We start from the raw sequence: 27072 nt of genomic DNA on the forward strand, positions 1-27072 counted from the left end.
ATTTAAAGTATATGAGAGGATTGCATAGGTTATATGCAAATACTCTGGCATTTTGTATAAGGGACTTAAGCATCCCTGGATTTTGCTGTCTGTGGATTTTGGTTATCTGCAGGTAGGTCCTAGAACTAGTTCTCTCCATCCCCAAACCGAAGGACAAGTGTCCTCTCAGTCACTGGAAGTGCTTAAGCAGAGACTGACTATCAAGGCATCAAGGATTCTTACAATTCAGAGAGGGTCGAGTTATATGGCCTCCTTCATGATTTATTATTCATATCTATCCAAGACTATTGGTGCATTTCAAGAGCTTGTACAAGATTTATGTCTATCCATGGACACATCTGGTCACTGAAATTGCTCATTAGTGACTGGTTTCTTTCAAGGGGAGACAGTACACTGATTGAAAGCACAGACTTTAAAGTCGTTCATAGAGCTGTATTCGAATTCCAGCTCTACCACTTAACAGCTTTATGTCCTCGTGCAAATTCTGGAACTTTTTTGAGCTTTCCTCTCTGTAAAATAGAAGTAATGCTATCTTCACTTTGTGAAGATAAAATGGAAGTAAATAGTATATGTAAAGTTCCTGGTCAGGATAAGTGCTCATCAAATATTAGTTATTATTAACTCCTAACTGCATTTTCCTATTTGAGTGGGCCTACAAAGAAAGGATCATTTATGTTGAATAAATCCTGCTTATTCTTGAAGGCACATTCTGACTTCTTGGGAACCCTGTTTGGAGAGTATGTGATTTTTTAAAAACGAAGTGTCTTTTTGGCAGCTCTTGTGAGGGCAGAGAAGAGGTGTGACTTTGAAGTACCTAATTCCTCACATGCAGCGTGTAACGGGTTTGAATGTGTCATTGAATAAAGATGGTTATAACAGATTAAACCTGAAATCTTCAGAGATGGAAGCACCACTGTTTACAGTCAGGTCTGAATTGCAAGAGGAGTGGGTACCTTAAAGGGATATAATATCCTTGGTTTGCAAACATCCATCATTCCCTGTGCCCTCTATACGTATGGAGACAGGCATTCCTCATCCAGTAGATAAGAAAGCTCCTTACACATCCTTAGTAGGGTTACATACCAAGTCATGGACTTTAAATTTCCCTTAAATTAGAGTTTGGGTCACACTGTGGTATAAGTATGGCTGAGGGTCCATTTCTCTCCTGTCATTATAGCATGTAACAGTTGGGAAAAGGTGATACAAAATATGTTTTAGAAAGTTTATTTCACTTTGAAAGTCAGGAAAATTTGAATTAAAATGATTTTTTTTTTTCCATTTCAGGACCTGTAGATGAGTACATGTTGCCATTTGAGGAGGAAATTGGCCAGCATCCATCTCTTGAAGACATGCAGGAAGTTGTTGTGCATAAAAAAAAGAGGCCTGTTTTAAGAGATTATTGGCAGAAACACGCTGTAAGTTATACAGTTAGCTTTTCATTTGAAATTCCAATAAAATGCTTTTCAGAGGAATGATTTCTCTCTCTGTACATTTCTCTTTCTTCTGGGAGGATTTTCTGGGGAGGTGATATTCATACAGGATGCTCTGTACTGCAGTTCTAGAATCAGCAGTTAGGGCTAAGTCTGTATACTCATAAGGGAGATGGTGAAGTCATCGAGCCTTAGGGGGCTCTTCATCTCTCTGCTCCTGTGCAAATAAGTATGTCTCCTGTTTAGAAAGCTTCTCAGGGAAAGGAGTGCCTGCAGATAGATGCATAACCTTTCTGACCACCACCATTCCACATTTTAAAAAGTGCTATTTTAAAAAGTGAAGCATCCATTTTCTCCTCGTTATGGGAGTTTGTTTTTTAGCCTTTTGATTTGGGATTGGAAACTTTCAAGTTCTCAATAATGCTCTAAAACTAGGGACTAGGTAGATGAAGGATGGAACAGTATTGCCCTGGTTATTTTGGTCTTGATATAACCAGAAACGGATAAAACCAGGTAGGAAATCCTCAAGGATGACTTTCTAAACTTTCTATTTAATTGCAGGATAGAAATGTGGATATTAAGTAAGAAACACTAAAATTCGGTAGACCTCCTTTAGCCTTGGTTTTGAATTCAATTCAAGGGTTAGCATTGGTTTCTGAACAATAGATGGGATTTTTGGACTTAAAACAATGAATCACCTGCTTTGATAGTCTCCAGTGCTTAAAAAAACGTGAATTCTCCTAGTGCTTTTCTTCATGTTGCTGCACTCAGTAGATATTCAAAAGTGACTATTGACAAATAATATCAAACTTAGCCAATCTTGAAACTTTCTTTGGCTCAGAAAACTAGCAATTTCTTTATGGAAATTTTATTCTATTTCCTAATAGAAAACAAAAATTGCTGTGGTGTTTGAATGTATTTTTTCTTTTTAGGGAATGGCAATGCTTTGTGAAACAATAGAAGAATGTTGGGATCATGATGCAGAAGCCAGGTTATCAGCTGGCTGTGTAGGTGAAAGAATTACTCAGATGCAAAGACTAACAAATATCATTACCACAGAGGACATTGTAACAGTGGTCACGATGGTGACAAACGTTGACTTTCCTCCCAAAGAATCTAGTCTATGATGGTTGCATCACGTGTACACTGAGAAACAGGACTCTGAACTGGAGCTGCTAAGCTAACGAAACTGCTTACAGTTTATTTTCTGTGTGAAACGAGTAGGATGTCTCTTGGACATGTTGCAAAGAAGACCCTCGTTTAAAATGTGGCTCTGTGAGACTTATGACATTACCTGTAGCAGAGACGTGAAGGACATGAGACTAAGAGAAAAGTTACAAACTCTACAAAGAAACTTTTGAAAAAGTGTACATGAAGAATGTGGCCCTCTCCAAATCAAGGCTCTTTTGGACCTGGCTAATCGTGTTTGAAAACTGACATCAGATTTGTTAATGTCTGTGAGAAGACACTAATTCCTTAAATGAACTACTGCTATTTTTTTTTAAATCAAAAACTTTTCATTTCAGATTTTAAAAAGGGTAACTTGTTTTTATTGCATTTGCTGTTGTGTTTCTATAAATGACTATTGTAATGCCAATATGACACAGCTTGTGAATGTTTAGTGTGCTGCTGTTCTGTGTACATAAACAAAGTCATCAAAGTGGGGTACAGTAAAGAGGCTTCCAAGCATTACTTTAACCTCCCTCAACAAGGTATACCTCAGTGCCACGGTTGCTAAATTATAAAATTGAAAACACTAACAAAATTTGAATAATAAATTGATCCATGTTTTGTAAGAAGGTATTACAAATTCACTGTGTTATTTAAGAAAAAAAGGTAAGCTATGCCTAGTGCCAACATAAGTGGCTATTTGTAAAGCAGTGTTTTAGCTTCTCTTGTGCTAGCTTGTAATTTAAGGAAAAAAAGTGCTGTTTTTTGAAATGGAAAAATGGTGTCATTTCCCCCTTCTTCCCATGTTTTAAAGCTTCATCTTATATCCGGTTCCCAAAATATTGCATACTTACCTAAGTATTTTTTTTAGGTGTGTTGTGTTTCGGGAATATTTGAAAATTTAAAGCATGATTTACATTTTTTTAAATGAGCTGTAACACTGGAAAGCTCTTCATTTTTATTCTTTTAAAATAGATTTTTTTCCTATTTATATATGTAAAATTGTAGTGTATTTCTTTTCACCAAACAGTATGTGTGTGGGACATTCTTTATTACTGTTTCAGGATCGCCTCAGGAAGTGTCATTACTCAGAATTCCTCACTCTCTGCTTTGAGACTTGTAACTTTATCACGATATTTCTGCTTGGTGCCATCTTGACAGAGTAATATTTGATGTCTGTGATACATAAAGAATTATCCTAGGATAGAGATTTTAAATTTTAAGCACAGATTTCAGATGTTACTGCTTTAAAACAAATCAGGGATAACAAGTTAAACTTATAACTTAAAATATGCAATGACATTTAGAGGTAACCAATGTTGATGTAGGTGACACAGCCTAGTCTCCTCCTGCAAATTGCTTTCCCAACTAACTCTGATATTAATTTAGAATAGTTCATGCCTTATCCTTGATTAAAAAAAATGGAATTGATCATAGGTAGGTGCCAAAGTGCTTTTCAAAACAATATTACATTAGAATATAATTGGATTCTTCCTCAAATTTATACAGGCCAAAGTAAAACATTAATTTCCTGAGTTTCTAGATTACTGACCAACAAATAGCCAGTATTACACTGTGTACTTTTGTCAGGTCATTTAAAAATGAATACATTAATTTTATAAAAGAAGTTTTTACATGTCACTATCAGGAGCTCACTGTGAATGTTATCTTCAAATGGCTATTTAACCACACAGTACACTACATTTTACATATAAATGCACAATCTCTGGGAATAATAAATTATTTATAAATAATACATAGGTCAACAGACTCTAAGCAGGGAGGGAAAGAAGAGTAATAGCATTGTTGTCTATGTGCCACACACCATACAAAACTTTGTGCTCTTGGTCACACATGTATCCAAGGTTTCATTGTATTCCTAAGAATTTCCATTTCAATGTTGAGTTCACCTCTTTATTTCAAAAAATAGTTGGCCTCTCAATTTCTTGATTTGGTTTTGCTTCCACTTCGAAACTAATGAAGAAGGGAAAATGATGAGAATGTTCATACATGAAAATTGTTGATCTCCTGAAGACTAATTTCTACCTGTTCTACATTTAATCCTGTTTCTAAAAGTTAAAAAAAAAATCGAAACAAAAACAAGGAATATTATGATGAATGTTTGGCTTATGTGAGGTCTAGAGATAAATTTTGTAAGACCAATTATTCACAAGATAGAAGTTTTCTCTTCATGTTAGAAAAAGTTTTTAGAAATCCTGGTTATTGTACTTAACTAGCTAACCAATTTTAAAACTTGTATCCTTTTGAGAACTATATTAATATAAAAACACTTTTTATAAGCAGTAAATAATAATGTTCCAGTGACTACCTGTCCTGATACCTAGTCTTGTGAAAACTTTCTTTTGCAGGGCATTTTCATGTTTGGTTTACAGTCAGTGCAGAGTGGGCAAGTTAACAAAAAGTTTGAGCTAGGGATGCTGAAATAAAGAAAGATGAAAGAATGAGAAAAATGACTTGTTTTGGGGTTAGCTAAGACCCCAGTAATTTTTTCCTCATGTGTATGGTGCTCTTTATGATTCATCTTGTATTTTGCCTTTCTGACACCCATCCGAACTGCTGCTCTAACGTATACTCTTTACCTTGCCCAGATCTCCGTGTAAGGAATGCTTTATGATCAACTGCCATAGGACTGATGGATTAACCAGTGTTTGGCTTTATTCAAAGTCTATGCCCTGCACAGCTCTTGTATGTATTTTAGATGCTAGGAAGTTTTTAGCATGTGATGTGTGATTCTTGTTTGAATGTTTATTACAGGTACCTTGTGAATTCCAGAACAAGAGACTGTGCCTCACAATTGTTGGTCCCGTGAACTCACACTATCTTTCATGGTGATGTTTTGAAAATACAATCAGGAAAAAAACCCAACAAGTTTGGAATTTAAAAATAGAATCATATATCATTAAATTGAAAAAGAATCTCTTTTTCCCCCTTTCCTCACCCCTATGTAACAGCTACATTTAAGTAAAATGCAGATGGTAGGGAAAAAAACCCTGGCCAGAGGATAGTTTAGTGGAATAAACTGATTACTGTTTTTAAAAAAAAATGCTTCACCACAGATATTTTCCAGTTTCTCTTTTTTACCTTTTTAAAAAATTACTTTTTAGGAATATTTGGTATAATGTGCATAAAATTATTTACTGATTTATGGGCAAAATGATACAAGTAGCATCTTGATTGAACATCATTTACCTCAGATACTCAACCAGCAGTACATTTTTTATGCAGTCTCAACCCATATCCTATTTGTTACCTCTCAAAATATTGGTAAGCAATTATTTTAGCTTTATTCTGTATTTCTTGTCAGTGTTTTGGGCACAGGTTGTTGTACTACTGTCAAATTGTACTTGCTGTTTTTTTCTGCAAGTATTTAACAAAAAGCTAAAAAAAAAAAAAATAGCCCCATAAAACCCCACCTTGGATAAGTGATTGTTAAATATTGTACAAATAAAATGTATGCTATCCCCATTCCATCCCCAAGTTAAATAAAAAAATGAATTATGGTATGATTTGCATATGCAGTTTTTCTTTAGCTGTATGTTCTTCTTAAAGAGGGGAAGAGTAGCTTTGTAATTTATAGTGAAGTTTACACCTTGAAATTTGCAAGAATGGAGACTGGTGAAAGAAGGGAGGTCTGTCAGCTGTGGCATTTCCCTCCTTTGTTTTCTAAGCAGATTGTATTCCCACTGAAGTATCTATGTTGGTCCTGCCAGTTTTAGGAAGCCAGAGGCTAGCTGGCATTAATTACATTGCCTTTTCATATGGAAATAGAGAAGTGTGGCTTAGGAAATGGTCATGAAAGATATAAACTACACTTCTCAACTATGTAACTAATTGAATGGAATAATTCTGGCATTTTCATTTAGAGTCATCAGTAAGAGTAATCATCAAAGAAACTAGCTTTCATTATCATTTTTAATGTTGTAAAGGCTTTTCTTTATCCTGTGGCTTTCAAAGAAAAAGAAGGTGGAAAAGCCCCACATTGTCATATTGAGTGTCATAATTTACACCAACGGATTCTCAGTTTTTTAGGGTAAAGGTGAAGGAAGGGGCAACACAGGTTATGGTGGTCTGAAAGAACCTGCATTTGCTTCCAAAACAAATGAAAATGCACACCATGGTGGAACCTGCATGGGACCGCTACAGAAAGACTGAAATTGTTTTTCACAGCTGTGTTCTGCAAAACACTGCTTCTTCAGGAAGTCAATAGTATATACTCAACACATATGGCATTATGACAGAGTAAGTTTGGACCAACAGGTTTTAATTCTTCAGAGCCATTCATGTGCATGTGCACGTGAACTGGAGTTTTTTTGTGTTTTTTACTAAGATCATGTTTTTGGTAGGGCATCTAGACAGATCACACAAGTAAAAACTGCACTTCGTGAAGCCTCTAACACTTGGCCTCACCTGCTTTTCAATCTGATGACCCATGGAGTTCATGGGTTTTTGACTGTGCTGTTAAATGGCTATATTCCTCCTCCAGTAAATGAAGAAAATATCTAAGCCATATTTGTTTACATTATTCTTGAAAGTGTTTTACTAGGGCTTTTCAGATTTGATTTTTATTTTATTGATGATGATGATGTTTAGGCAATTTAAGAGATGAAGCTAAGTTTAAATATTTTCTAAGTACATTTTAGCTTCTTTGTATTAGGGAATATGGAAAGGGAAACATCAACCTTCCTCCTCCTCCCATCAAAAAATGCCTTTGGTGGGGCTGGCCCAGTGGCGCAGTGGTCGGGTTCGCATGCTCTGCTTCAGTGGCCCAGGGGTCACCAGTTCAGATCCTGGGTGCAGACCTACGTACCGGTCATCAGGCCATGCTGTGGCACGCATCCCACATATAAAGTAGAGAAAGTTGGACGTGGATGTTAGCTCAGGGCCAATCTTCCTCAGCAAAAAGAGGAGGATTGGCAGCAGATGTTAGCTCAGGGATAAGCTTCCTCAAAAAAAAAATTTAGGAAAGCCTTTGGAATGGAGACGTATAATTTATTTGTATGACTTCTGCTAACCTATTTTTTCTGATTTGCTTTATAACTGTTTCACTAAAAATGAAAATGTTGATGGATCTTTTATAGCTCTCAAGTAGCCAAGGAGGCAAATGAGGGCTCTCAGCCTTTTCAGTGGCATCTTAAGCTAGTAAAAATTGGCAATCCTCAAGTCAGTTCTTTAGATGCTTTTACAGTTAGTGTCTTTAAGGCAGATGGTACTTCCCTAAAAGAGTAGATAGAAATTTTTTAAAGGGACAATTTTAGCTCATGTATAAAATCCTTGCTTCTAGTAATAGTGAGGCTACCATATTAAGTATTTTGGCAAAGTATCCCCTGAAAACCTATAGACTATCACATAGAACCACTATGCAAGACACTGCTGAAAAGTAAATGACAGTGATCTGAAGACTGAGAAGGCAGGGAAGGAACAGCTATGTATGCAAAAGAATAGGTTGTAACTACTGAAGAGTTACTTTTATGCACAGAAATCTTTTTATATCCCGTTCTACATCCGAGACTTGATAAAAACTAGATAAATCATTTCTTAGAGCATACTTTAAAAAATACGTCGTAAGGAACCCATTACTGAACTTCAGGTCTTAACAGCAGGGGCTTTGGCGTCAATCAAACCTGAGATGAACTTCAGGGTCAATCATTCTCTACCTGTGTGATTCTGGACACTGCCACTATTGTGTTAACATTCTTATCTGCAAATAACAGTATCTAAATATCATAGGGCCTTTAATAGTTAAAGGGATTATAAACTGCATGAGGCTAGGGACTCTGTCTTTTGTAAACCATCCATGAAAACAACAGGCAATCAAATACTCTTGAATAAATGAAGCCACTAATACTTAACAAATGCTTATTAAATTCCATTTTAAACATATACCTGTATTGGTTCATGGATTCCTGAATTTATAAGGTGATGCTTTGACTAACATTTCCACATTCCTCTTAGCAATTCACTTTTTGATATAAATACATTTAGTTAACACTGTCAAACACTTCCTATTATTCGTGGGAGCAGTTTTCCAGGAATTTCCTAAAGTGTCTGTTAAAAAGACAAATTCTGATCCTTTTGGCCTAGAGTAGGCCCAAGAATCTGCATTTTAAAAAAGTCTTACAAGAGATTCTTCTGTAGATGGTATGAGTACCATATTTTGAGCAGTCCGGAAGAAAATGTTTAAACTTTTGCCCAAAATACATGTGAACTATCTTCTAGCCAAACTGGTCAGTCTCCTGAACTGGAAGACCTACGCCTGGGACAGAATCCAAAATTTCCATAGGTTCAAAAAAAAAAAAAAAAAAAAAAAATGCAGCACCTCCCACTGGACCAGAAGATTACTCAATTACACCTCTATCCTTACCATTGTTTCTTTACTGCTTTGTTTAAAGTTTATAAAAACATTTGGCTGCTAGGTTGAAATGCATTCTTCAAATGTACCACATAAATACTTCACAAGTGTTGAACAAGCATATGGTTGAATGCCTAAAATAGTCACATTTATTTTTTTCAACTGCTACTTACAGTATAATCTAAATCACTGGGATTATAAATCATGTAACTGCTCATGATTCAAAGGCAAGATACAGCCAAGATTAGTACATGTGTAACAGTTCCCCATAAATACAAAAATACATGTTCATAAATATAAAAAATGTAATAACATATCTTATTAAAGGACAATAGCTTTTAGTTCTGTTAGAGAAGCATGCCTGAAACTCCATAATTGAAGCCACTGATTGTATTCATAACCAGCTTAGTGAGGATGTTGCCCACTGCCTAACATCTGTAGGACAGTTGGGATATTTCTGCAAAGCATTCATAATTTGAGTATTATCCAAAAGTAGTTTCATCAGCTGGTACTCTCTCTGTGCATTTACTGAAGTTCTTTCCATGGGTCTTATTAATTCTAATTGTTGTAAGTGTTCAAAAGCCTGAAAGACGAAAGAAATAGTTTAGGTTGAATAGGGGAAATAAAGTAACAACGTTAACCCAGAGAACAGTTAAGGTTTTGGTCAGGCGCCAGGAAACAAAACTTAATAGAAATAAATAGGGTTCAAAAGTAATTCTCATCAACCTCATAAAGACTTCATACCTCACAATATACAGTTACCAGTCCCTGCTTTGTTGAATGTAAACAGGGCAAACTTTATGGCTTTTGTTCCTAACCTCATTCTATATCGTATCTCCTCCTAGTACTTAATGAAGGGTTTCAACCCGTTCTCTCTAAAAACCCAAGACCTGATGAGACCAGTAATTTTTGGCTAATTACCTAGGTTACGCAAATTCACATTTACATTTTGTTTCTACCTTTGTAAGACTTAGCTGTGTAAAAGTTTAAAACAGCTGCAAAAAAAGAGGCAGGCAGGAAAGACCCCCTAGGAGTACACCAGCCTGTTCAGCTGGTCCTATAAATAAATGATTGAGCTGAGTGCCCCGGGCATGGAAGGGGGAGGACAGGTTCCTGGTTCCCTGAGTCGACAGAGACTGCCACAACCTGTCACAAAGTCCCCTTCTTCCATCCCCTCACCTTAACAGAGTTCTGTACTGTCTGCTCCCTCTCACCTCTAATATGCATGTATTATTTCTTTTCTAACCTTGATTGTTGTTTTAGGTATTTTACTAGGATATGAAGGAAAACAAACCATTAAATCATGACATAGCAACCATTAAATACTGATACACTGAAATAGATTCCTGAGCTTTCTTTTCTTACATCCTCATTCTGAAAAATATCATTGGAATATATTCTTTATGTATCTTAAAAATTCTTCTGATGAAAAAGAAATATCTCGACAGTATTCATTTCTGAAAATGAGAAAACACTTGGAGGCTGCACGTCTTGGGGCTGAATAAAATAGAGGAAATTTAAAATATTTCTAGGCACAAAATACTTTCTTATTTTAAATGCAGAAATGAGCAGCTGCAAATTACTCATAAGAATTTAAATACTCAGGTAACCCTTTTCACTCATACAACACCCACAAACTATGACTATCAGACAGATATGGATGTTAGGAAGAGGTTAAAAAAGAAACCTCCAGTATGCTAAATACTTTTCCTGTTGTTTTCAAGAAATGGCAATGCCCTGTACTCACGTTTTTTTGGTTGCTACATGAAATAATATTCTGACCACTAGGGCTTATAAGAGATGCTAACAGACTTACGGGTTCATTGCTTTAAAAAAAGAGATATTTATTCCCCTAAAGTCCTCTAGAGCTCTACTGTCCAATAAGGTAAGTACTAGCCACATAGGGCTATTGAGCATTTGAAATGTGATACTCGATTTTAAAGTTTAATTTTCAGTCAGTTTAATTTAAAACTGATACTTGAGTCAATCAGAAAATTTTAAGTATGTTTGGAACAATTTCAGAATGTTACTCTACTTCTTCAACTAAAATTTTTATGGAATCTAAAGAGAAAGTATTTCCAATGAATATTTAGTGAATCAGGATGTGCATTAAGTGTAAACACACACTGAATTTCAAAGACTTACAACAAAAGAAAATAATGGAAAACACTTTATTAATAATTTTCTATATTGATAATAGATTGAGATTTTTTGGTATATTAGGTTAAATAAAATATACTAACGTTAATCTTACCTTTTTCTAATTTTCTACTTTTTTGTTGCTATTAGGAAATTATATAGCTCACATTACAGTTCTAGTGAACAATGGTACACTAGAATAAAGTTTCTCAAGTTTTAAAACTTATGCCTCACCCAGCTCCTAATAAAACTTTCTCTGTATATCCTCACCAGCCAATGATATTTTGTCTTTTAGTTTCTTAATGGTTCATATCTGCATTTTTGTCTCTTTTTAAAACTGCCGAGATTACAAAGCCAACCCTTGGGTTGTAAAGGAATAGTTATATACTGACAGATTTGATAGACTGTAATGAATAGTTCCTTTTCAGGATGCAAGTGCTAGGAACAGACGGTAGAGGGCAGTATACCTCCACACAAACTAACAGAACTGGCTGCTTTCTTCAGGATTATTCATACATTTCATTTTTAGATTTTTGTTTTGAAAATAAATTCCTATGATAAATACCTAATGTTTCAAAATTAATGAAAGTGCAATTGTGATATATACAATCAAATCGGATGTAAAAATATACCTGTCTGCAGAAAAATAACGGTGAACTTAAATCTTACCTTCATGACAACAGGTTTTTCAAAATTATAAACAGAATGGGCCTTCCTTTGAACAAACTTCTGAAACTCTGGAGAGAAAGCAATGACAACGTTAGTACCTTCAAATAAGCAGTGGGTTAGAGTCAGAAAGAAACTACCAGACTCATCTCACCATTATAGACCATTTGAAAATTAAAGGGCTCCTCTTCATAGATGTCATTTAAATGCTTCATTGCTATTATAAGACAGATTTCCAAGACTGACAGACCTACAGTTACAAAGGGAAACAAACTATGAGTCATAGTTTACTTCTGATATATAAGATTGAAATAACTGTCCTCCAAATAGAATGATCATGATTTTGAGGAGTCGGGGAGGTCGTCTTTAAGATCTCCCCTTGGTTCAACTGTGTTTCAGTCACTATGATCTATATAATCTTAAGTGAGTTACTCAACCTCCTTGAGCTTAGTTTTCCTATCTGCAAAACGAAGATCTTTCTAAACTTACAGAGATGTTATAAGGATGAGAGATAATATTATCAAGCATTTACGGTATGGCCCACAGTAAACAAAAACTGAAGCTGCAATTATTCTGTAACTTTAAAACACATAGGGCCCTTGATGATTCAGAGAATCTCTAAACCCCTGGAAATTATATCTAAAATTTTTCCTCAAGAGAAGTTTCATTAGATTCTCAAAAGGGATAGCAAAACCAAAATGGTTAAAAGCCAATGCTTTTCAGTAGCACTTTGTGCAATGAGAATGCCTACAATAGTTTTAGCTGGATTTGCACTGTGGCAAGGGAGGCAGAGCGTTGAGTTTCTTTCACTTTATATGGGAATGATAATACCTTTTAAAGGGCTGAGTTAAAAGCTGTATGGATATAAAAGCATTCTAGACATACAACACTATACCCATTGTTAATTATAATTTTTAAAAGCATTCTATTATATAAACTCATTATCAATTATATAAACTCAAACTTATAAAAAAGTCCTAATCAAGCAGGTTTCTCACCATGTACGATATTTGCTTTAGAGTCCATGCTACACAGCTGGTTTGCCTCCATCAGATCTGCTGCAGTCATAAATGGGTGGGATGATGTTACGCGATTTAAAGCAAGCATCTAGGGAAATGTGGATCAGCAAAACAATTACATATTTACTTGGGCATTTTGGAGATATTACTGAACAAAACTTCTTAATTTGGAGAGTCTATTCTTACAGGAAAGTAAATATTAATGCTTGGGAAAGGTATTCTCTCATATTTAGCTCTATTAAAATAATGTTTCAATTCATTTACCATATAACTCTATAAATGTAAAGCATAAAAAACATTCTTGCTGCTCTCTCTACCCCTTCCCACTTGCATATCTTGTGTAATTACAACTCTGCAAAAGAAAAAGTAGGGCAAGGAGAAGAGACCAAAAATAAGAATACTATTCAAAGCCAAACCAAACAGGCAGATCTGTAATTTGTATAAACATTCATACTACTCAATCAACAAGTCCAAGGTTAATGTAAGTGACAGACAGAAGTTAGCTACTTTATGTTCAATTGTACAAAAAAGAAAAAAATAAAAGCCAAAATTACACCCAGAAACAACTCTCACTGAAAGCAGAGTCCACTTTTCATGTAGCTAATTGTCTTTCCAACAACTAATATAATTCCTGGATTGAAGATTTATTTATTTGTAATTTTTAGAAATTTAAATTTAGTTATTTAAACATGGTTAGCAGACAAAAATGCATGATATCTGGTTAAATTTGCATTCCAGGTAAACAATGAATCATTTCTTAGTGTAAGTCTGTACCAAGTACTATTTGGGACATATTTATAGTGAAACTCTCTTCCCCACTTTAACCAGGGTCCAGGGTTCTTAGTTGCAAAGAGTTTGGCAATCCTTGTCCTTCATTCCCCTACTGGGAGGGACCCAGGTACTCAGTAGCTCCTTCCCTTTCTCTTACCTTTTCTTTTTCCTTTTATTATAAACTATTTTTGACATAAAAAAAGGCAAGAGAAGAACATAATGAATATCCATGACCATTTCCTCAGCATATGAAATATAATCTTTCTAGAGTTGGAGTCACTGTCTCTTCCCCCGGTTGGATTCTCTACTCTTCCCTATACAAAAAAATCATGTATGTCTTATAATCCTACTACATATATATTTATTCCTAGACGACAGAGTAATTTTCAAGTTTCATATAAATACCATATTGTACTCTTGCTTCTCTCTTCACTGAAGATCTGTTACGAGAATTTACCCATGTTAAAGTATCAATTCTAGTTTATTCGTTTTTTCTGTTGTATTGTATTCCTTTGTATATATTCACAATTTAATTATTCTTCCCTTATTTAGGTATATCGGTCATTTCATTTTCTTTTTTTTGCAATTATAAACAAGGCTGCAAAAAACAATCTTGTATATGTCTACATATGCATTTGAGTTTCACTAGACACCTAATTTGCCAAATTGCTCTCTAAAGTACTTATTCATATTTACACTACCAGCAGCAATAAATTTTAACAGTCACAGCCACCATACCATCAGACATAAAATGATACCCACTAGATTGGCACAAAAAAAAGGTTTAATTGTAAAGTTTAAATTGTACCGTTTCCCGGTTACTGGAGAGGTTAACATCTTTGCATATTATAGGTCATGTGAGATTCTACCTTGGTAGATTGCTTGCTGATATTCTTAGCTCATTCCTTTACTGATTATTGTAGAAGCTGTTTATATATTATGGATAGTACTGATGATTACATGCATTGCATATATCCTGTCAACCAGTCTTCACTTTTTCTATGGTATTTTTGGTGTCTCGACATTTAGAAATTCAATGTGATTAACCTTATCCATCTTTTCTTTTATGGTTTGTGATTTGTATATCTTCTCTAAGAAATCTTTCCCTACCTCAAGATTACAAATATATTCTCTTATGTTTTTCTTCTAAATTTTTTAAAGTTTATTTATTTATTTATTTTTGGTGAGGAAGGTTGGCCCTGAACTAAGATCTGTTACCAATCTTCCTCTTTTTGTTTGAGGATGGTTGTCCCTGAGCTATCATCTGTGCCAATCTTCCTCTATTTTGAAGGTGGAACGCTGCCACAGCATGACTTAATGAGGAGTGTCAGTTTGCTCCTGGAATCCAAACCCATGAACCCTGGGCCGCCAAAGCAGAGTGCGTGAACTTAACCACTACACCACTGGGCTGGCGCATAAAGTTTTATTTTTGTACGTACATTTATGTTTCTTAACCTGGAATTTACTTTTGGGTATGCAATGAGGGTGCTTTTTTCTATGTGTATAACTCCAGACTTTTTGTTGAAAATGTACCCAAACTATATCTAATCTCAATCAAGTCTTTCCCTCTTCTTTATAATTTCTACCAATTCCAAAACTTTTCTTAAACAAGAAAAACCAAAACAAAAATCAAGCTATTACTTTGAATTAAAAGTGTAATAGGAAACTGGCAAAACAATGACTGTTCATGTTGACAATTTTGAGGCAGGGATATTTTTCAGAATAACGAGAGGTGTGTGTATATGTATATTTATGTGTACATACGTGGTGTGTGTGTACATCCTCTATATACCAAAAGTTAGTAACTGAAGTCTAATTTTGGTATATAAATAACTAAAAACCTTACTCTTAAAAACTCTTAGTCCCCAAATTCCTTATGATAAGGACAACTATTGCTGAAAATAGCAGTATGCTTTCGATGGACGGATGGGAAAGGGATGTGCTAACAAGAAGGAAAGAATATAGGGAAAAAAGTCTTAAATTTTCTGAGCAAAAATAGAAATCAGGAAGGAGAATCTGTAAATAAACACAACAGAACCACATGGTAAAGTAGAATATAAGCTTGAAGCCAGAGAACTTTGTATTTGAGTATTGTTTTGCCCTCTACTAGCTGTGTGACCTGCGGCAAGTTATTTAACCTCAAGTAGCCTCAGTTTCTTCAAAGGTAAGGATAAAAATGCCCAAGGATAAAAAATAGGATTATTGCAAAGGTTAGACATAATAACTATATTACTTGGCTCATGCACTATTCAGTAAATGATATCTATTATTATTATGAATGAAAGTGACCAAGAAGAAACTCAGAAAACCAAAAGTGTTTTCTCCTTGAAAGGTATTTTCCAAAGATAATTTTCTAGAAATATTCAATACTGTTAGTGAAGGATGAACTTTAATTTTCAGAACAATTAAGTATCCCTTTATTGATACTGTTTAAGCCTAGGATATAATTACTTGGTGAAATCCATGACCAGGTGGGATTTATTCAAGGTATGCAAAATCAGTTTAACATTCAAAAATCATGCAATGTAATCCAACATATCAATATGCTAATGAAGAAAAATCATAGATCATATCCATTGACACCGAATAAACATTTGACAAAATCCAACAGTCCTTCATAATAAAATCTCACTAAGTTAGGAATAATAGGAATTACCTTAATTTGTAACAAACATGCATAAAAAACCCTACAGCTTACATCATACTTAATGGTAAAAAATTGAATATTTTCCTCCTAAGACTGGGAACAAGGCAAGGATGTCCACTCTTACCACTCTTATTCAATATGGTGCTAAAAGTTCTAGCCATTGCAATAAGACAAAGAAATAAATATAAATAAATAAGGAAATATAAAAACGAAAAGATATACAGATTGGAAAGGAAAAAAATAAAACTTTCTATTTGCAGATATGATTGTCTACATAGAAAATCTCAAAATATCTACAAGAAAATTTCTAGAATAAATGAGTTCAGCAAGGTCACAGAAAACATCATCAACACACAAAAATCAAGCACATTTCTATATACTAACAATGAGCATGATGAAACTAAAATTAAAAACAAAATATCATTTACAATTACTCCAAAGGAAATTAAATACTTAGGTATACACTTTAAACACATACAGGATCTATGTGGTGAAAATTATAAAGTGATGATGAAAGAAATCAAAGGACTAAATGGAAAGAGAGATGCACCACATACAGGGATTGGAAAGACTCAATGTAGTAAACATGTTAATTCTCCCAAAATTTATCTATAGCTTTAATCAATTTTACCAAGTGAAAGAAAATGAGTGATAAAAATAAAACAAATACAAACCAACAGCATGTGTAAAGACCGCAGGTTTTTGCTGACATTGAAATGCTTCTGGAGTACTTCTCGCACACTTCTATCTTCTGAGAGACACTGGAGGAAAAAAAATCAAAACAGAATTAAAGAATAACGCAGTTTAAAACCTAAATATAATCACGTGCCTCACTGGTTGGTGTACTTCATTAACTCTATCTGATATTTATTCATCATTAAATAGGTGCTGATCTTATTTTCAGAACACAGAAATCAAAATCAAACTTTCAATCTATTGATTTTCTTCTTATCCCTTTATGTTAATAGATAAAAAAATAAAACGCAATCTTCACTATCCCAAAATTTCTGGTCTAAAAAAGGAAACTATATAGTTATCCTAGTGGGATGATCAAAATGCTGCACAAAACACAACAGAGAATAAGAGTTACTATACTTGGGGGGCTGGCCCCGTGGCCGAGTGGTTAAGTTCACCTGCTCCACTTCTGTGGCCCAGGGTTTCGCCACTTCGGATCCTGGGTGCAGACATGGCACCGCTCATCAGGCCATGCTGAGGCAGCGTCCCACATGCCACAATTAGAAGGACTCACAGCTAAAAATACACAACTATGTACTGGGGGGCTTTGGGGAGAAAAAGGAAAATAAAATCTTTAAAAAAAAAGTTACTGTACTTGGGAAAACAAGGTAAAGTATTACAAAGAATGCTTAAACTGTATGAGGCAATAGGCTAAAAAAAAGAGGATTCCAATTACAGGGAACATGTAGCATGAGCAATGTAGGAAGAGTGTGGCATACTGACAGAAGATGAGTAGTCATGTAATCCTGAATTGCAGTTATTGGCAAAGTGATTATGCAGAAAGATAAAGGCAGGAAAACCTAATTGGAGGCAATGGCAATTGTCCATACAAGAGACAAAGAGGGTCTGAATTAATACAGCAGTATGAAGACAAGAGAGAATTAAGACATTTATAGAAGATATGTCTGATGGAGGATCAACTAGTAAGGAGTAGGGGAGGAAGGGTTTGAGAAGGGGAAGAAAAACATCAGAGATGATACTATGGGGGACAGAATGTCGCAGAAGCAGCAAAGAGTAAGATGTGGTCAAGAAGTGAAACTTAGATTATCAAGATTTAAGCAGTAGATGGAACAGAGGAACAAAGTAAGAGATTGAGAAAGATACTGAAGACTGGAAGAGAATCTGAGAGAGCAATGAAACTAAGGGAAGAAAACTTCAAGAGGGAAGTGGTAATCAACAATGTAAACTACTTTGTATAATTAAGATATATTATAAGATATATTAAATTAAGATATAAAAGATAAGATACATTAAGATATGTTTTGAGAAGAAGCTAACAGCTTTGGAAATTCAGAGATCAATAGGGCCTTTGAAAAAGCAGTATCTAAAAGAGCCAAGTGACTGCAGTGAATTAGGATTAATGACAGGTGAGGTACACTTGGCACTGAAGAAAAAATTAGAGTAAATTCAGAGTTGGCAGAGCCAAGAAAGGCTTGGAGTAGCTTGACATAATGTTTCAAATATCATATGCAAGGGATAAGAATTCTTTTTCCTTAAAAAAAAAAGCTCAGAAAACTAAGTACTTCTATATTTTCTAGAGCTAAAACTTTATGTCTCTACTTCTTTCACTGTTAAGAAGATCCAGATTTAGGAATAAATTCTAGTCTAATGGAATGAAGCTTTATGTTCTCAGTAAATAAATTAACCTAGTTACAGACCCCATTCCCCATTGTTTTTAGTTCTTTCTATTTTAAAAGACTTGCTGGTACCTTTTTACTATATACAGGGTTGAATACCCTTTGGAAGTACACAAGATAAACATTAAAGGGTGAATCTTCTATACTCTGCTTTTCTGCTTATCTCTATATTTTCAGAGGTGTGAATCCAACTCCCGTTGTTTCTGAAAGCTGTCACCCTCTTGCTTTTATAATTACTTAATCTGCTTTTTTTTTTTTAAGATTGGCACCTGAGCTAACATCTGTTGCCAATCTTTTTCTTCTTGTTCTCCCCAAAGCCCCCCAGTACATAGTTGTATATTCCAGTTGTAGGTCCTTCTGGCTCACCTATGTCGGATGCAGCCTCAGCATGGCTTGATGAGCAGTGCTAGGTCCACACCCATGGTCCAAACCAGTGAAACTCTGGGCCACCAAAGTGGAGTGCATGAACTTAACCATTCAGCCATGGGGTTGGCCCCCTAATCTGCTTTTTTAAAAAACATCTACAAGATCTATATGCAAGCCGTTAAAAAACACCTCTCATTACATTTTAAATTTCATGTTCACTCAAACACTATAAACTATACATATCTGTAGCATACATATATTTATACATATATAAAGTTAAGGCTAAGGCTATTATCAATAACCATGTATTGGATGCCTACTACATTTAATTAAATATGATAGTCATTGAAGATATTAGACCTTGGGTTTCAAAACATGACTGAATTTCTTATTGCTCTGGATTGAAAACTCCCTCATGGCTGGCTCAGGAAATGACGTAAGGGAAATAAGACAGAGACTGACTGACTGACATCACCCCTGACAGGAACATGGGGGAAACTCCTGGAAATAAAGCAGACCTTCCCTGTTATTCAGGGAAGCTGATATGTTTCCTTTTTAGTGATGAACTTACATGAGTAGCAGTCACAGGAGCAAGTTCTTATTGTGCTGACTGCACAATTTGCTTGGCAGTGCCCTCTTTACAGGCAGATTCAAAGCAGAATGTTACAGGATTACACTGGTACCTCAGGACTCATGCTACTTCAGGGATAACTCAGTGGCAGCAGCATTATGTACTAAGTCTCTTAGTACTGCTAAACTGTCTCAACTTCTGTTAACTAAACAGGGAAGGTTAAGACAGTAGGTAAATCTTCCTTGAACTGAGCAATTGTACTTTGGGGGAATGTCTTTTGAGAAGAATTAGCTACAGTCCTTTTAAATGTTCTTTTACACAGAGATTTCTCTTATTCTGTCATGCAGAGATGGTGTTTACTTTCCTTACTTATCTGACTCATTTGGAGGAGGGCTAAAACAAACATTCAAGTTAAGCAGGATGTCCAGGTTCAAGCCTACCCTGAAGATATTTCTTGGATGAGATTCCATAGGTGACCCGTTATCTATACCATTGCTTGTGGTATAACCTTGGAATTAGAAAAACTTCCTAGATAGTCAGCACTGAGTGAAAGGATAGCTCCCTCAACGCAGCCTCCCCAAACCCTCCTGGACAGGGCCTCTGGCCATGGTGCTGACATATTTTTCAAGTGATGCCCATTTATTTGCATGCCAAAGGGAGGTGGTAAATGATGCTTAGGAAAGGGGAAGAAAATACTACAACTAAGAGACACAAACTCAAGTGGTACTCGTTCTACCTTATGGAAGAACTGCAAGATTGTCAGAAAGATGACAGGATAGTCCTCACATTCACTCCTACCATCTGCCCCTAAAGTCAGTGACATAGAATCAGCAAAAAAGGACCAAAAACCTCAGAGTTAGTCACTCAACTACCATATGGTTACCATTCTCTGAGTCATCCAGAGTTATGCTTCACCAGTAACTCCCATCATCTACTTCCTTTATATACCCACTCAGAGATGCTCAGAATGCAATAGAGCTGGAAAGGACAGAAAGATGGATGACAGCACAGAACTACCTGGGCTGTGTACTCATCTTAGGAAAAGAAAGTGAGCAGGGATAGAAATAATAAAAACCTAGGAAGTGCAGACATTTAAATACTATGAAAAATAGCATTTGACTTTCTAAAGCAGTCAGAAAAACACACTGTCGTAACAAGACAATCAGTTCAGGAGTTGTAGAAGGTGAAAGTCTGTGTGGCACTGAAAAGAGGATTCAGAGGCCAAAGATCCAGAGCTCTGATCCACTCCAGATGTAGGAAGAGAAGGGACAATGTGGGAGCACCAATTATAAAGTGCTCCTAAAGAATGGAATCTTATAAACAGACACAATATTAAAGAAAACTTGCTTGAACTAACAAATATTTGAGTCCCAGGCAAGATTAATTTGGAGAGAAGGGTAAAAGGGAGGACCCACACCAAATTATATCACAGAACAATATCTGAATTTTAAGGATAAAGTCAGTCATTTTTCAATACAATTCTGTATAGTTATATTAGGAAAAAATAATATGGAATTATCAATCAGAACTACGTAAAAACAGATAAAGAATAATATGTAAAGTTTGAATCCTTTATGTAAAACAATAAGTTTAGTATGTATATAAGGTCTGAAATGCTATAAACCAAAAAAATTACTCTGTAGTAAAAGGAAGGGGGACGGGCATGGATAAAAGGAAATTTCTACCTTTTACCATGTATTCTTATGCACTGATTAATTTTTTTTTTTTTTTTTTGAGGAAGATTAGCCCTGAGCTAACTACTGCCAGTCCTCCTCTTTTTGCTGAGGAAGCCTGGCTCTGAGCTAACATCCGTGCCCATCTTCCTCTAGTTTATACGTGGGACGCCTACCACAGCATGGCTGCCAAGCAGTGCCATGTCCGCACCCGGGATCCGAACCAGCGAACCCCGGACCGCCGAGAAGCGGAACGTGCGAACTTAACTGCTGCGCCACCGGGCCGGCCCTGCACTGATTAAATTTTGTTCAATGAACTTTTAATTTAAAACAACGAAATGCGTCAAAATTAAGAGTGCTTACATGAACAGACTATACTTTATAATCAAAAAAAGAATCAAGTTTCACTTATGCAAGATGAGTAAGTTCTGGAGATGTAATGTTCATCAATGTGACCACTGTTAACAATACAGTATTGTATACTTGAAATTTGCTTAGAGAATAGAACTTGTGTTCTCACAACAACAAAAAAAGAAAGAAAATGGTAACTATGTGAGGTGATGAATACATTACATAGGTTGATGGTACTGTTTCACAGTGTATAAGTGTATCAAAACATCAAGTTGAATACCTTAAATATATACAACTTTTAATTTGTCAATTATACCTCAACAAAGATGGGAAAAAATAAGAATCATTTAAAAGCAAAATAAATGCAAAGTTCTCACTTTTAATTCAGTATTGATATTTAAGATTATAGTAAAAAAACATAATTATCATTGTTGCTTTAACACAAAACAATCTTCTTTTAGAGCCAGTGAATACAGACTGTGTAACTCTAGTTATCCAGATATCCAATCATCCTCACTCATTACTATTTAATATTATAGACTAGCTTTTCCCAATTCTTTCAAAACCAAGGACTCTTATACTGTTTTCCACTTTCACAGTACCCATAGTTTTGCAAGATTCTACCATGTGGAATTTATTCAGCAACACTGTTGTTCAATTATGTTATTAAACACACACACACACACACACACACACACATAACACTCTCCCACTGCCAACTGAAACTTCTTGTCAGCATAAGATAAACCAATGCTAGTATGTTGAGTTGCTATAACAATGGCCTGTACAAGTTAGGCTGTTCAACTTAAGTGTAGGTAAATTTACAGAGTCCACAAGCTCTAGGGAATCTTTAAAACAACATGTGAATGTGCCTTTGTAGCATAGCTAAGACTCTCAGGGCCCCAGCCACTCCGAGATGGGATTGGCCAATGTAGATAATGTAACTAGATGTGCCACAGACTAGATTACCCTAACAGACCCAGTAACATAAAAACTGAAGCTGTTTAGAACGGGAAAAAAAAATCCACACTGGGGGGTGGACCCAGTGGCATAGTAGTTAGGTTGTGTACTCTGCTTCAGCAGCCCAGGGTTCACTGGTTCAGATCCCAGGTGTGGACCTATGTACTGTTTATCAAGCCATACTGTGGCAGGCACCCCACATATAAAGTTGAGGAAGACAGGCACATGTGTTAGCTCAGAGCCAATCTTCCTCAGCAAAAAAGAGGAGGATTGGTGGCAGATATTAGCTCAGGGCTAATCTTCCTCAAAAAAACAAAAGAAATCCACACTAGATAGGAAGGTATGAACCACTAAGCTAACATTGCTAAACTTGTAAAATGAAGAAAATAAATGTTTTATGATGGAAATTCATTAACAAAATAACCTAAAATGTAAACTAGATATAAATAAAACAAAAATCTCCTGAAAGTTCTCTTCACAGAAAAAATTTAATAGATATGACATTTCAATTGTCTTTTAAAAGAAGAAAATACATACACACAAAAGTGTATAATTTGTATTCATGCAGTTGTATGCCACAGCAACATTAGAAGCTTTGCGTGAATTTACAAATTCTAAAAATCCATAAGTCTTAATTACTTTCAAATGATATGGCAAGACACTAAATTACTTCAACATTACTGCCTTTGTTCCAAGTTACCTGAACATTCTCATTCCACTTCTCAGCGAAAAGCTTGTCTGGAAATTCAGCAGGTAGAGATAATTGTTCTTTAAATATTTTAAGATACTGTGGAAAACCAAATGAATTCATTAAGTGTATCTGCCGGTGAGAAAATCGTGACTTCACTCTTTTTTCTAAGAGTTCCAAAATATCCTTAAAAACAAACAAAAATCTCCATAAGATGCATGTTAAAAACAAAAAAAAAAACCAATGTTAGAAGTATCTGAACTATCACCTATAATTAGCAATGCTTATTCCATAATACACGATTAAGCATTTAAAAAAATTTATGCAAGCCTCTAAAAACTCAAATTATTCCCCTGATCTCCTTAGGGTTACAAGGCAGTAGAGGTGAGAGTGTGGCTCAGAAATAAACCAAACCTCTAAACACAATTTTTACGCAAGCTACTTTAAATAACGCCCCTCTAAGCATTTGTAGGCCTGATGATGCCATGCCTTTTCCCTACCATGTTATTCTCAGCTAATCTTTAACATTGCAAGACCTACAATAAAAGCTAAAAAAATTATAACTATTATTGAATAGTTATACGCCACAGTAACATCAAGAGTTTCAATAAGGAATTTCATACATTCCACGAAGAATTCAGATGAAAAATTAAGATAATAAAATGTAGTAAGGCTTATTACATTCATGAAAATTTAAACATCTTCATTGTTTTATGTAAAAAGACTCAAGAAGCAGCATGTGTAATGGAGACAAGTTCAGTTCACTAAACTACCTACAAATTTAACCTGAAGCCTTGCTGGACTGAAGAACAGGCTGTCAAAGAGGAAACTGGCACGTTATTGACAAATTATTCTTTTGGCTTTTTTATAGTGATATTTTAGAAACTACTTGTACTTGTGCTATTTTTCCTTAAGAAAACGTTAGAAACCAAGTTTAGTGTCAATTTTCTATAGTTAAAAAAGTTAACAACAAAAAAAGCTGGGGTGAGGCCCAGAAACAAGGATTTTTAAATCTACCCAGATGATTTTCACTATAGCTAGGTTAAGAAACCAATGATTTAGAGGAAAAGATTCAAGTGATCAAAATGGGATCGTGGTTAGTTTGGGAAGGAAGACAGGAAAGATTAATAGCTTGGGGTTGGAAGGGAGAGGGTGAATGAAAAACCTAGAATGTTTTTTACAGGTTAAAGAAAAATATGGTGTAGGCATAAGAGAACTAAACGGAAGTTACATTCAGAGACAGTAGTGTTATACATTTATTTGCTATTAAGGAGCAGTTCTAGAAGCAACCATACAGGTAGGTGGCTGAAAAGCTAGTGGGAGCAACACTCTATGCAAGCAATAATTAAGAGCCTAAACTTGGGAATGAAAAGAAAGAGATGCAAGTAAAAGATATTTTAGTGGTGGACATTAATGACAGATGTTGGCAAGGTGGAGATAGAGGGAATAGTGAAAAAAAGAGTTACTTCAACAGGGAAGAGGTTGTTTGCCAGCAAAGTCACGACTCCATCTATCCCTTTGCTCTTTCTCTATAAACATGGACACACAGATAGACTTGAAGAACAGCACAGTTAGAGAAGTATACATACAGAATAAAAAAGAGAATCTGGTAACACTGCTAAGGAGCTATTGAGACTTTATTTGGTCCTTTACAGGGTCAATAACATTTGCCAGTGCCACTTCCACGCAAAGGAAGATTTTTTAGCAAGAAGGAAGGTACTTCCTTAACTTCTATGATAAACTGCTGCTTTTGGCAAGAAGGAATAAAGATATGTGAAGAACCAGCCAGATGTTCTATGAGGGAGGCTTATTATGAAGGCATACATCATAAGCTCTAGAGCACTGGGGAAGGAGGACAGAGAAAGCCACTTCACAGAAAAACAGCAACTGGAAGGAGGACTGTTGAAAGATGACTTAGTAAAGAGTTTCACTTTTCTAAAAAAGAGAAAGAGCTGCAGGAAAGGAGAATAAGTAAATGGGTCTGACATAAGCCTGCCAGGACTGGAGAAGGGAAAAGGATGAAAGCTATGGATGAATGGCAGCCAGAGTATGAAAAAGAGAGGTGACTTTTAAATATCAGTTTTGTGTGAATTCAATACGGAAGTTCATATGAGAGAAAAAGAAGGTAAACACAAAAAGGCCTGTGTAGCTGTCCAAAGGTACACAAAGTTCAACATGTAAAGTCTTCACAAAGTAATGTGATAGTGACATTGACAGAATGGTGAAAATCATTCTAAAATCCCCCAACGAGCAAAGAAGCTCCTATCTACTGTGACAGCTTGATAGAAAGAATCCCTTCCATTTATGGAGATGTGTACTTACAAAGTTGGGATACTATCATTTTGAGTTGAGTCCAAGTATTTTCAAAATATGGAAAGAATCTTAAATGTAAAAGTAGAAACTATTAGCGATTTTACAAAATGGTGGAGAGATTATTTAATTTTCTCTTTACTTGCTAATATAGAAATTATATTTATTAGCATAATCTGACTTTACATTTTTTATGCAGTGATTCCACTGGAAGGAGGGAGGTATTAGTTTATGAGCATATGTGATAACTGTTTTCTTGTTTTCCTCAATCTGAGTTGAAAAGTAGGATAAATGTACCAGGCATTGGTAGAACACATTTGAAAAAATGCTTAATATAATGACATACATAAGTGACTATGTCAGTGAGCTTTAATTTTTCTAAATATCACAATCAATTCTTTTAATAGAAAGAAAGACTTACCAATCTACATGTAAGACCAACAACTGCTACTGGAGTCTGTGCAGACTGAGAAATGTCAAATAGATTATAGAGAAGTGTCTGGTTTTTATGATGAGCAAAAAGATCAAATTCATCTAATATGAAGATCACTGGGCAACTACTAGTCCGGTCACCTAAGATAAAATAAGAGTTTTATATTAACAAGCAATTATATCAACCTTTCTTAAATTTCCAAACTAATTACTATATTTCCATTTTTAAAATTCAACAAACATATACTGATAACATTCTCTGGGTAGAGCACTTACCAATGCATGTACATTTATTAAACAAAAAACATTATTCACAGGACAAGATATTCTCCCTTGCCTTCAAGTGGTTCACAGCCTAATTACTAGACTCTAGTAGTTTACTGTTGAAAAAATTGAGACAGTCATTTAAATGAGTGGAAACTATTGTTTAAAATTGACAGGGATCTTTTAACATCTACATAGCCCAAAACACTTCGGGATTAAAATATAGAGGAAGTCATTAATTTATGAAAAAAATTATTGCTTCAAAAGAGAACTGTTTAGTTAGTGGAAATGCAAAGTATACCTTCCTACAGGAATAATTTTTATAAGCTAGACCATGAAGTTCAACCAAAGCCACTTTAACTCTTTCTAACCACAATTTTAATACTTCAACAACAGAGGAAATTTCAACATGCCTGTGAATCATTTTTTTCATCACAACAATGGAAACTACTTTAGCATTCAAAGAATCACTATTACGTTAAGGTTTAAGATTTTATATTTCTATAAAAAAATGAAAAGAAAATCTGGTAAGGGGACACACTCCAACAGATAAAAAAATACGCTAACCTAAAATGGCATAAACACCACAGGAACTACTCAAAAGTCTAGAAACAGACTTACATAATAAAGAAATCTAGTATTTGATAAAATATAGGGTTACATATCAATGGGGAAAATTAGTATAGTCAAGGTTAAAGCTCCAATTTACACTTTACCAAAATAAATTCCAGGCAAATTATGAATTCTAAGCATGTGTATTAGATGAAAACATAAGTGAACGTCTTCAAAATCTGAAGGAGAGAAAAAATTCTGTCTATGTAAAAAATTTAAAACTTCCATTCAGCAGAAAACTCCAAACCAAATTTAAGAGAA

General features: G+C 35.1%; 2 protein-coding genes across 44 annotated transcripts in view; one reads left to right on the plus strand and one right to left on the minus strand.

The window, feature by feature from the left end:
- ACVR2A (activin A receptor type 2A) overlaps window positions 1-6124 on the plus strand; it is an 85309-nt gene extending 79185 nt beyond the window's left edge. For all 3 annotated transcript variants that reach the window (XM_070240560.1, XM_070240559.1, NM_001242549.2), the window contains 2 exons: window positions 1285-1415; window positions 2363-6124. In XM_070240560.1, the coding sequence (XP_070096661.1) occupies window positions 1285-1415; window positions 2363-2557 (326 nt within the window). In that variant the 3' untranslated portion in view covers window positions 2558-6124. The remainder of the gene's footprint in view (window positions 1-1284; window positions 1416-2362) is intronic.
- A 2967-nt stretch (window positions 6125-9091) lies between these two features.
- Window positions 9092-27072, minus strand: part of ORC4 (origin recognition complex subunit 4) — a 77695-nt gene continuing 59714 nt past the window's right edge. For 33 of the 41 annotated variants that reach the window (XM_070240879.1, XM_070240905.1, XM_070240899.1 and 30 more), the window contains 7 exons: window positions 25925-26076; window positions 23206-23379; window positions 16887-16973; window positions 12774-12882; window positions 11930-12025; window positions 11779-11846; window positions 9092-9553 (listed from right to left, as the gene is read on the minus strand). In XM_070240879.1, the coding sequence (XP_070096980.1) occupies window positions 9365-9553; window positions 11779-11846; window positions 11930-12025; window positions 12774-12882; window positions 16887-16973; window positions 23206-23379; window positions 25925-26076 (875 nt within the window). In that variant the 3' untranslated portion in view covers window positions 9092-9364. The remainder of the gene's footprint in view (window positions 9554-11778; window positions 11847-11929; window positions 12026-12773; window positions 12883-16886; window positions 16974-23205; window positions 23380-25924; window positions 26077-27072) is intronic. The other 8 variants (XM_070240883.1, XM_070240880.1, XM_070240884.1 and 5 more) reach the window with 2 other exon arrangements.

Source organism: Equus caballus, chromosome 18 (genome assembly GCF_041296265.1).
Source record: "Equus caballus isolate H_3958 breed thoroughbred chromosome 18, TB-T2T, whole genome shotgun sequence".
Classification (NCBI taxonomy): domain Eukaryota; kingdom Metazoa; phylum Chordata; class Mammalia; order Perissodactyla; family Equidae; genus Equus; species Equus caballus.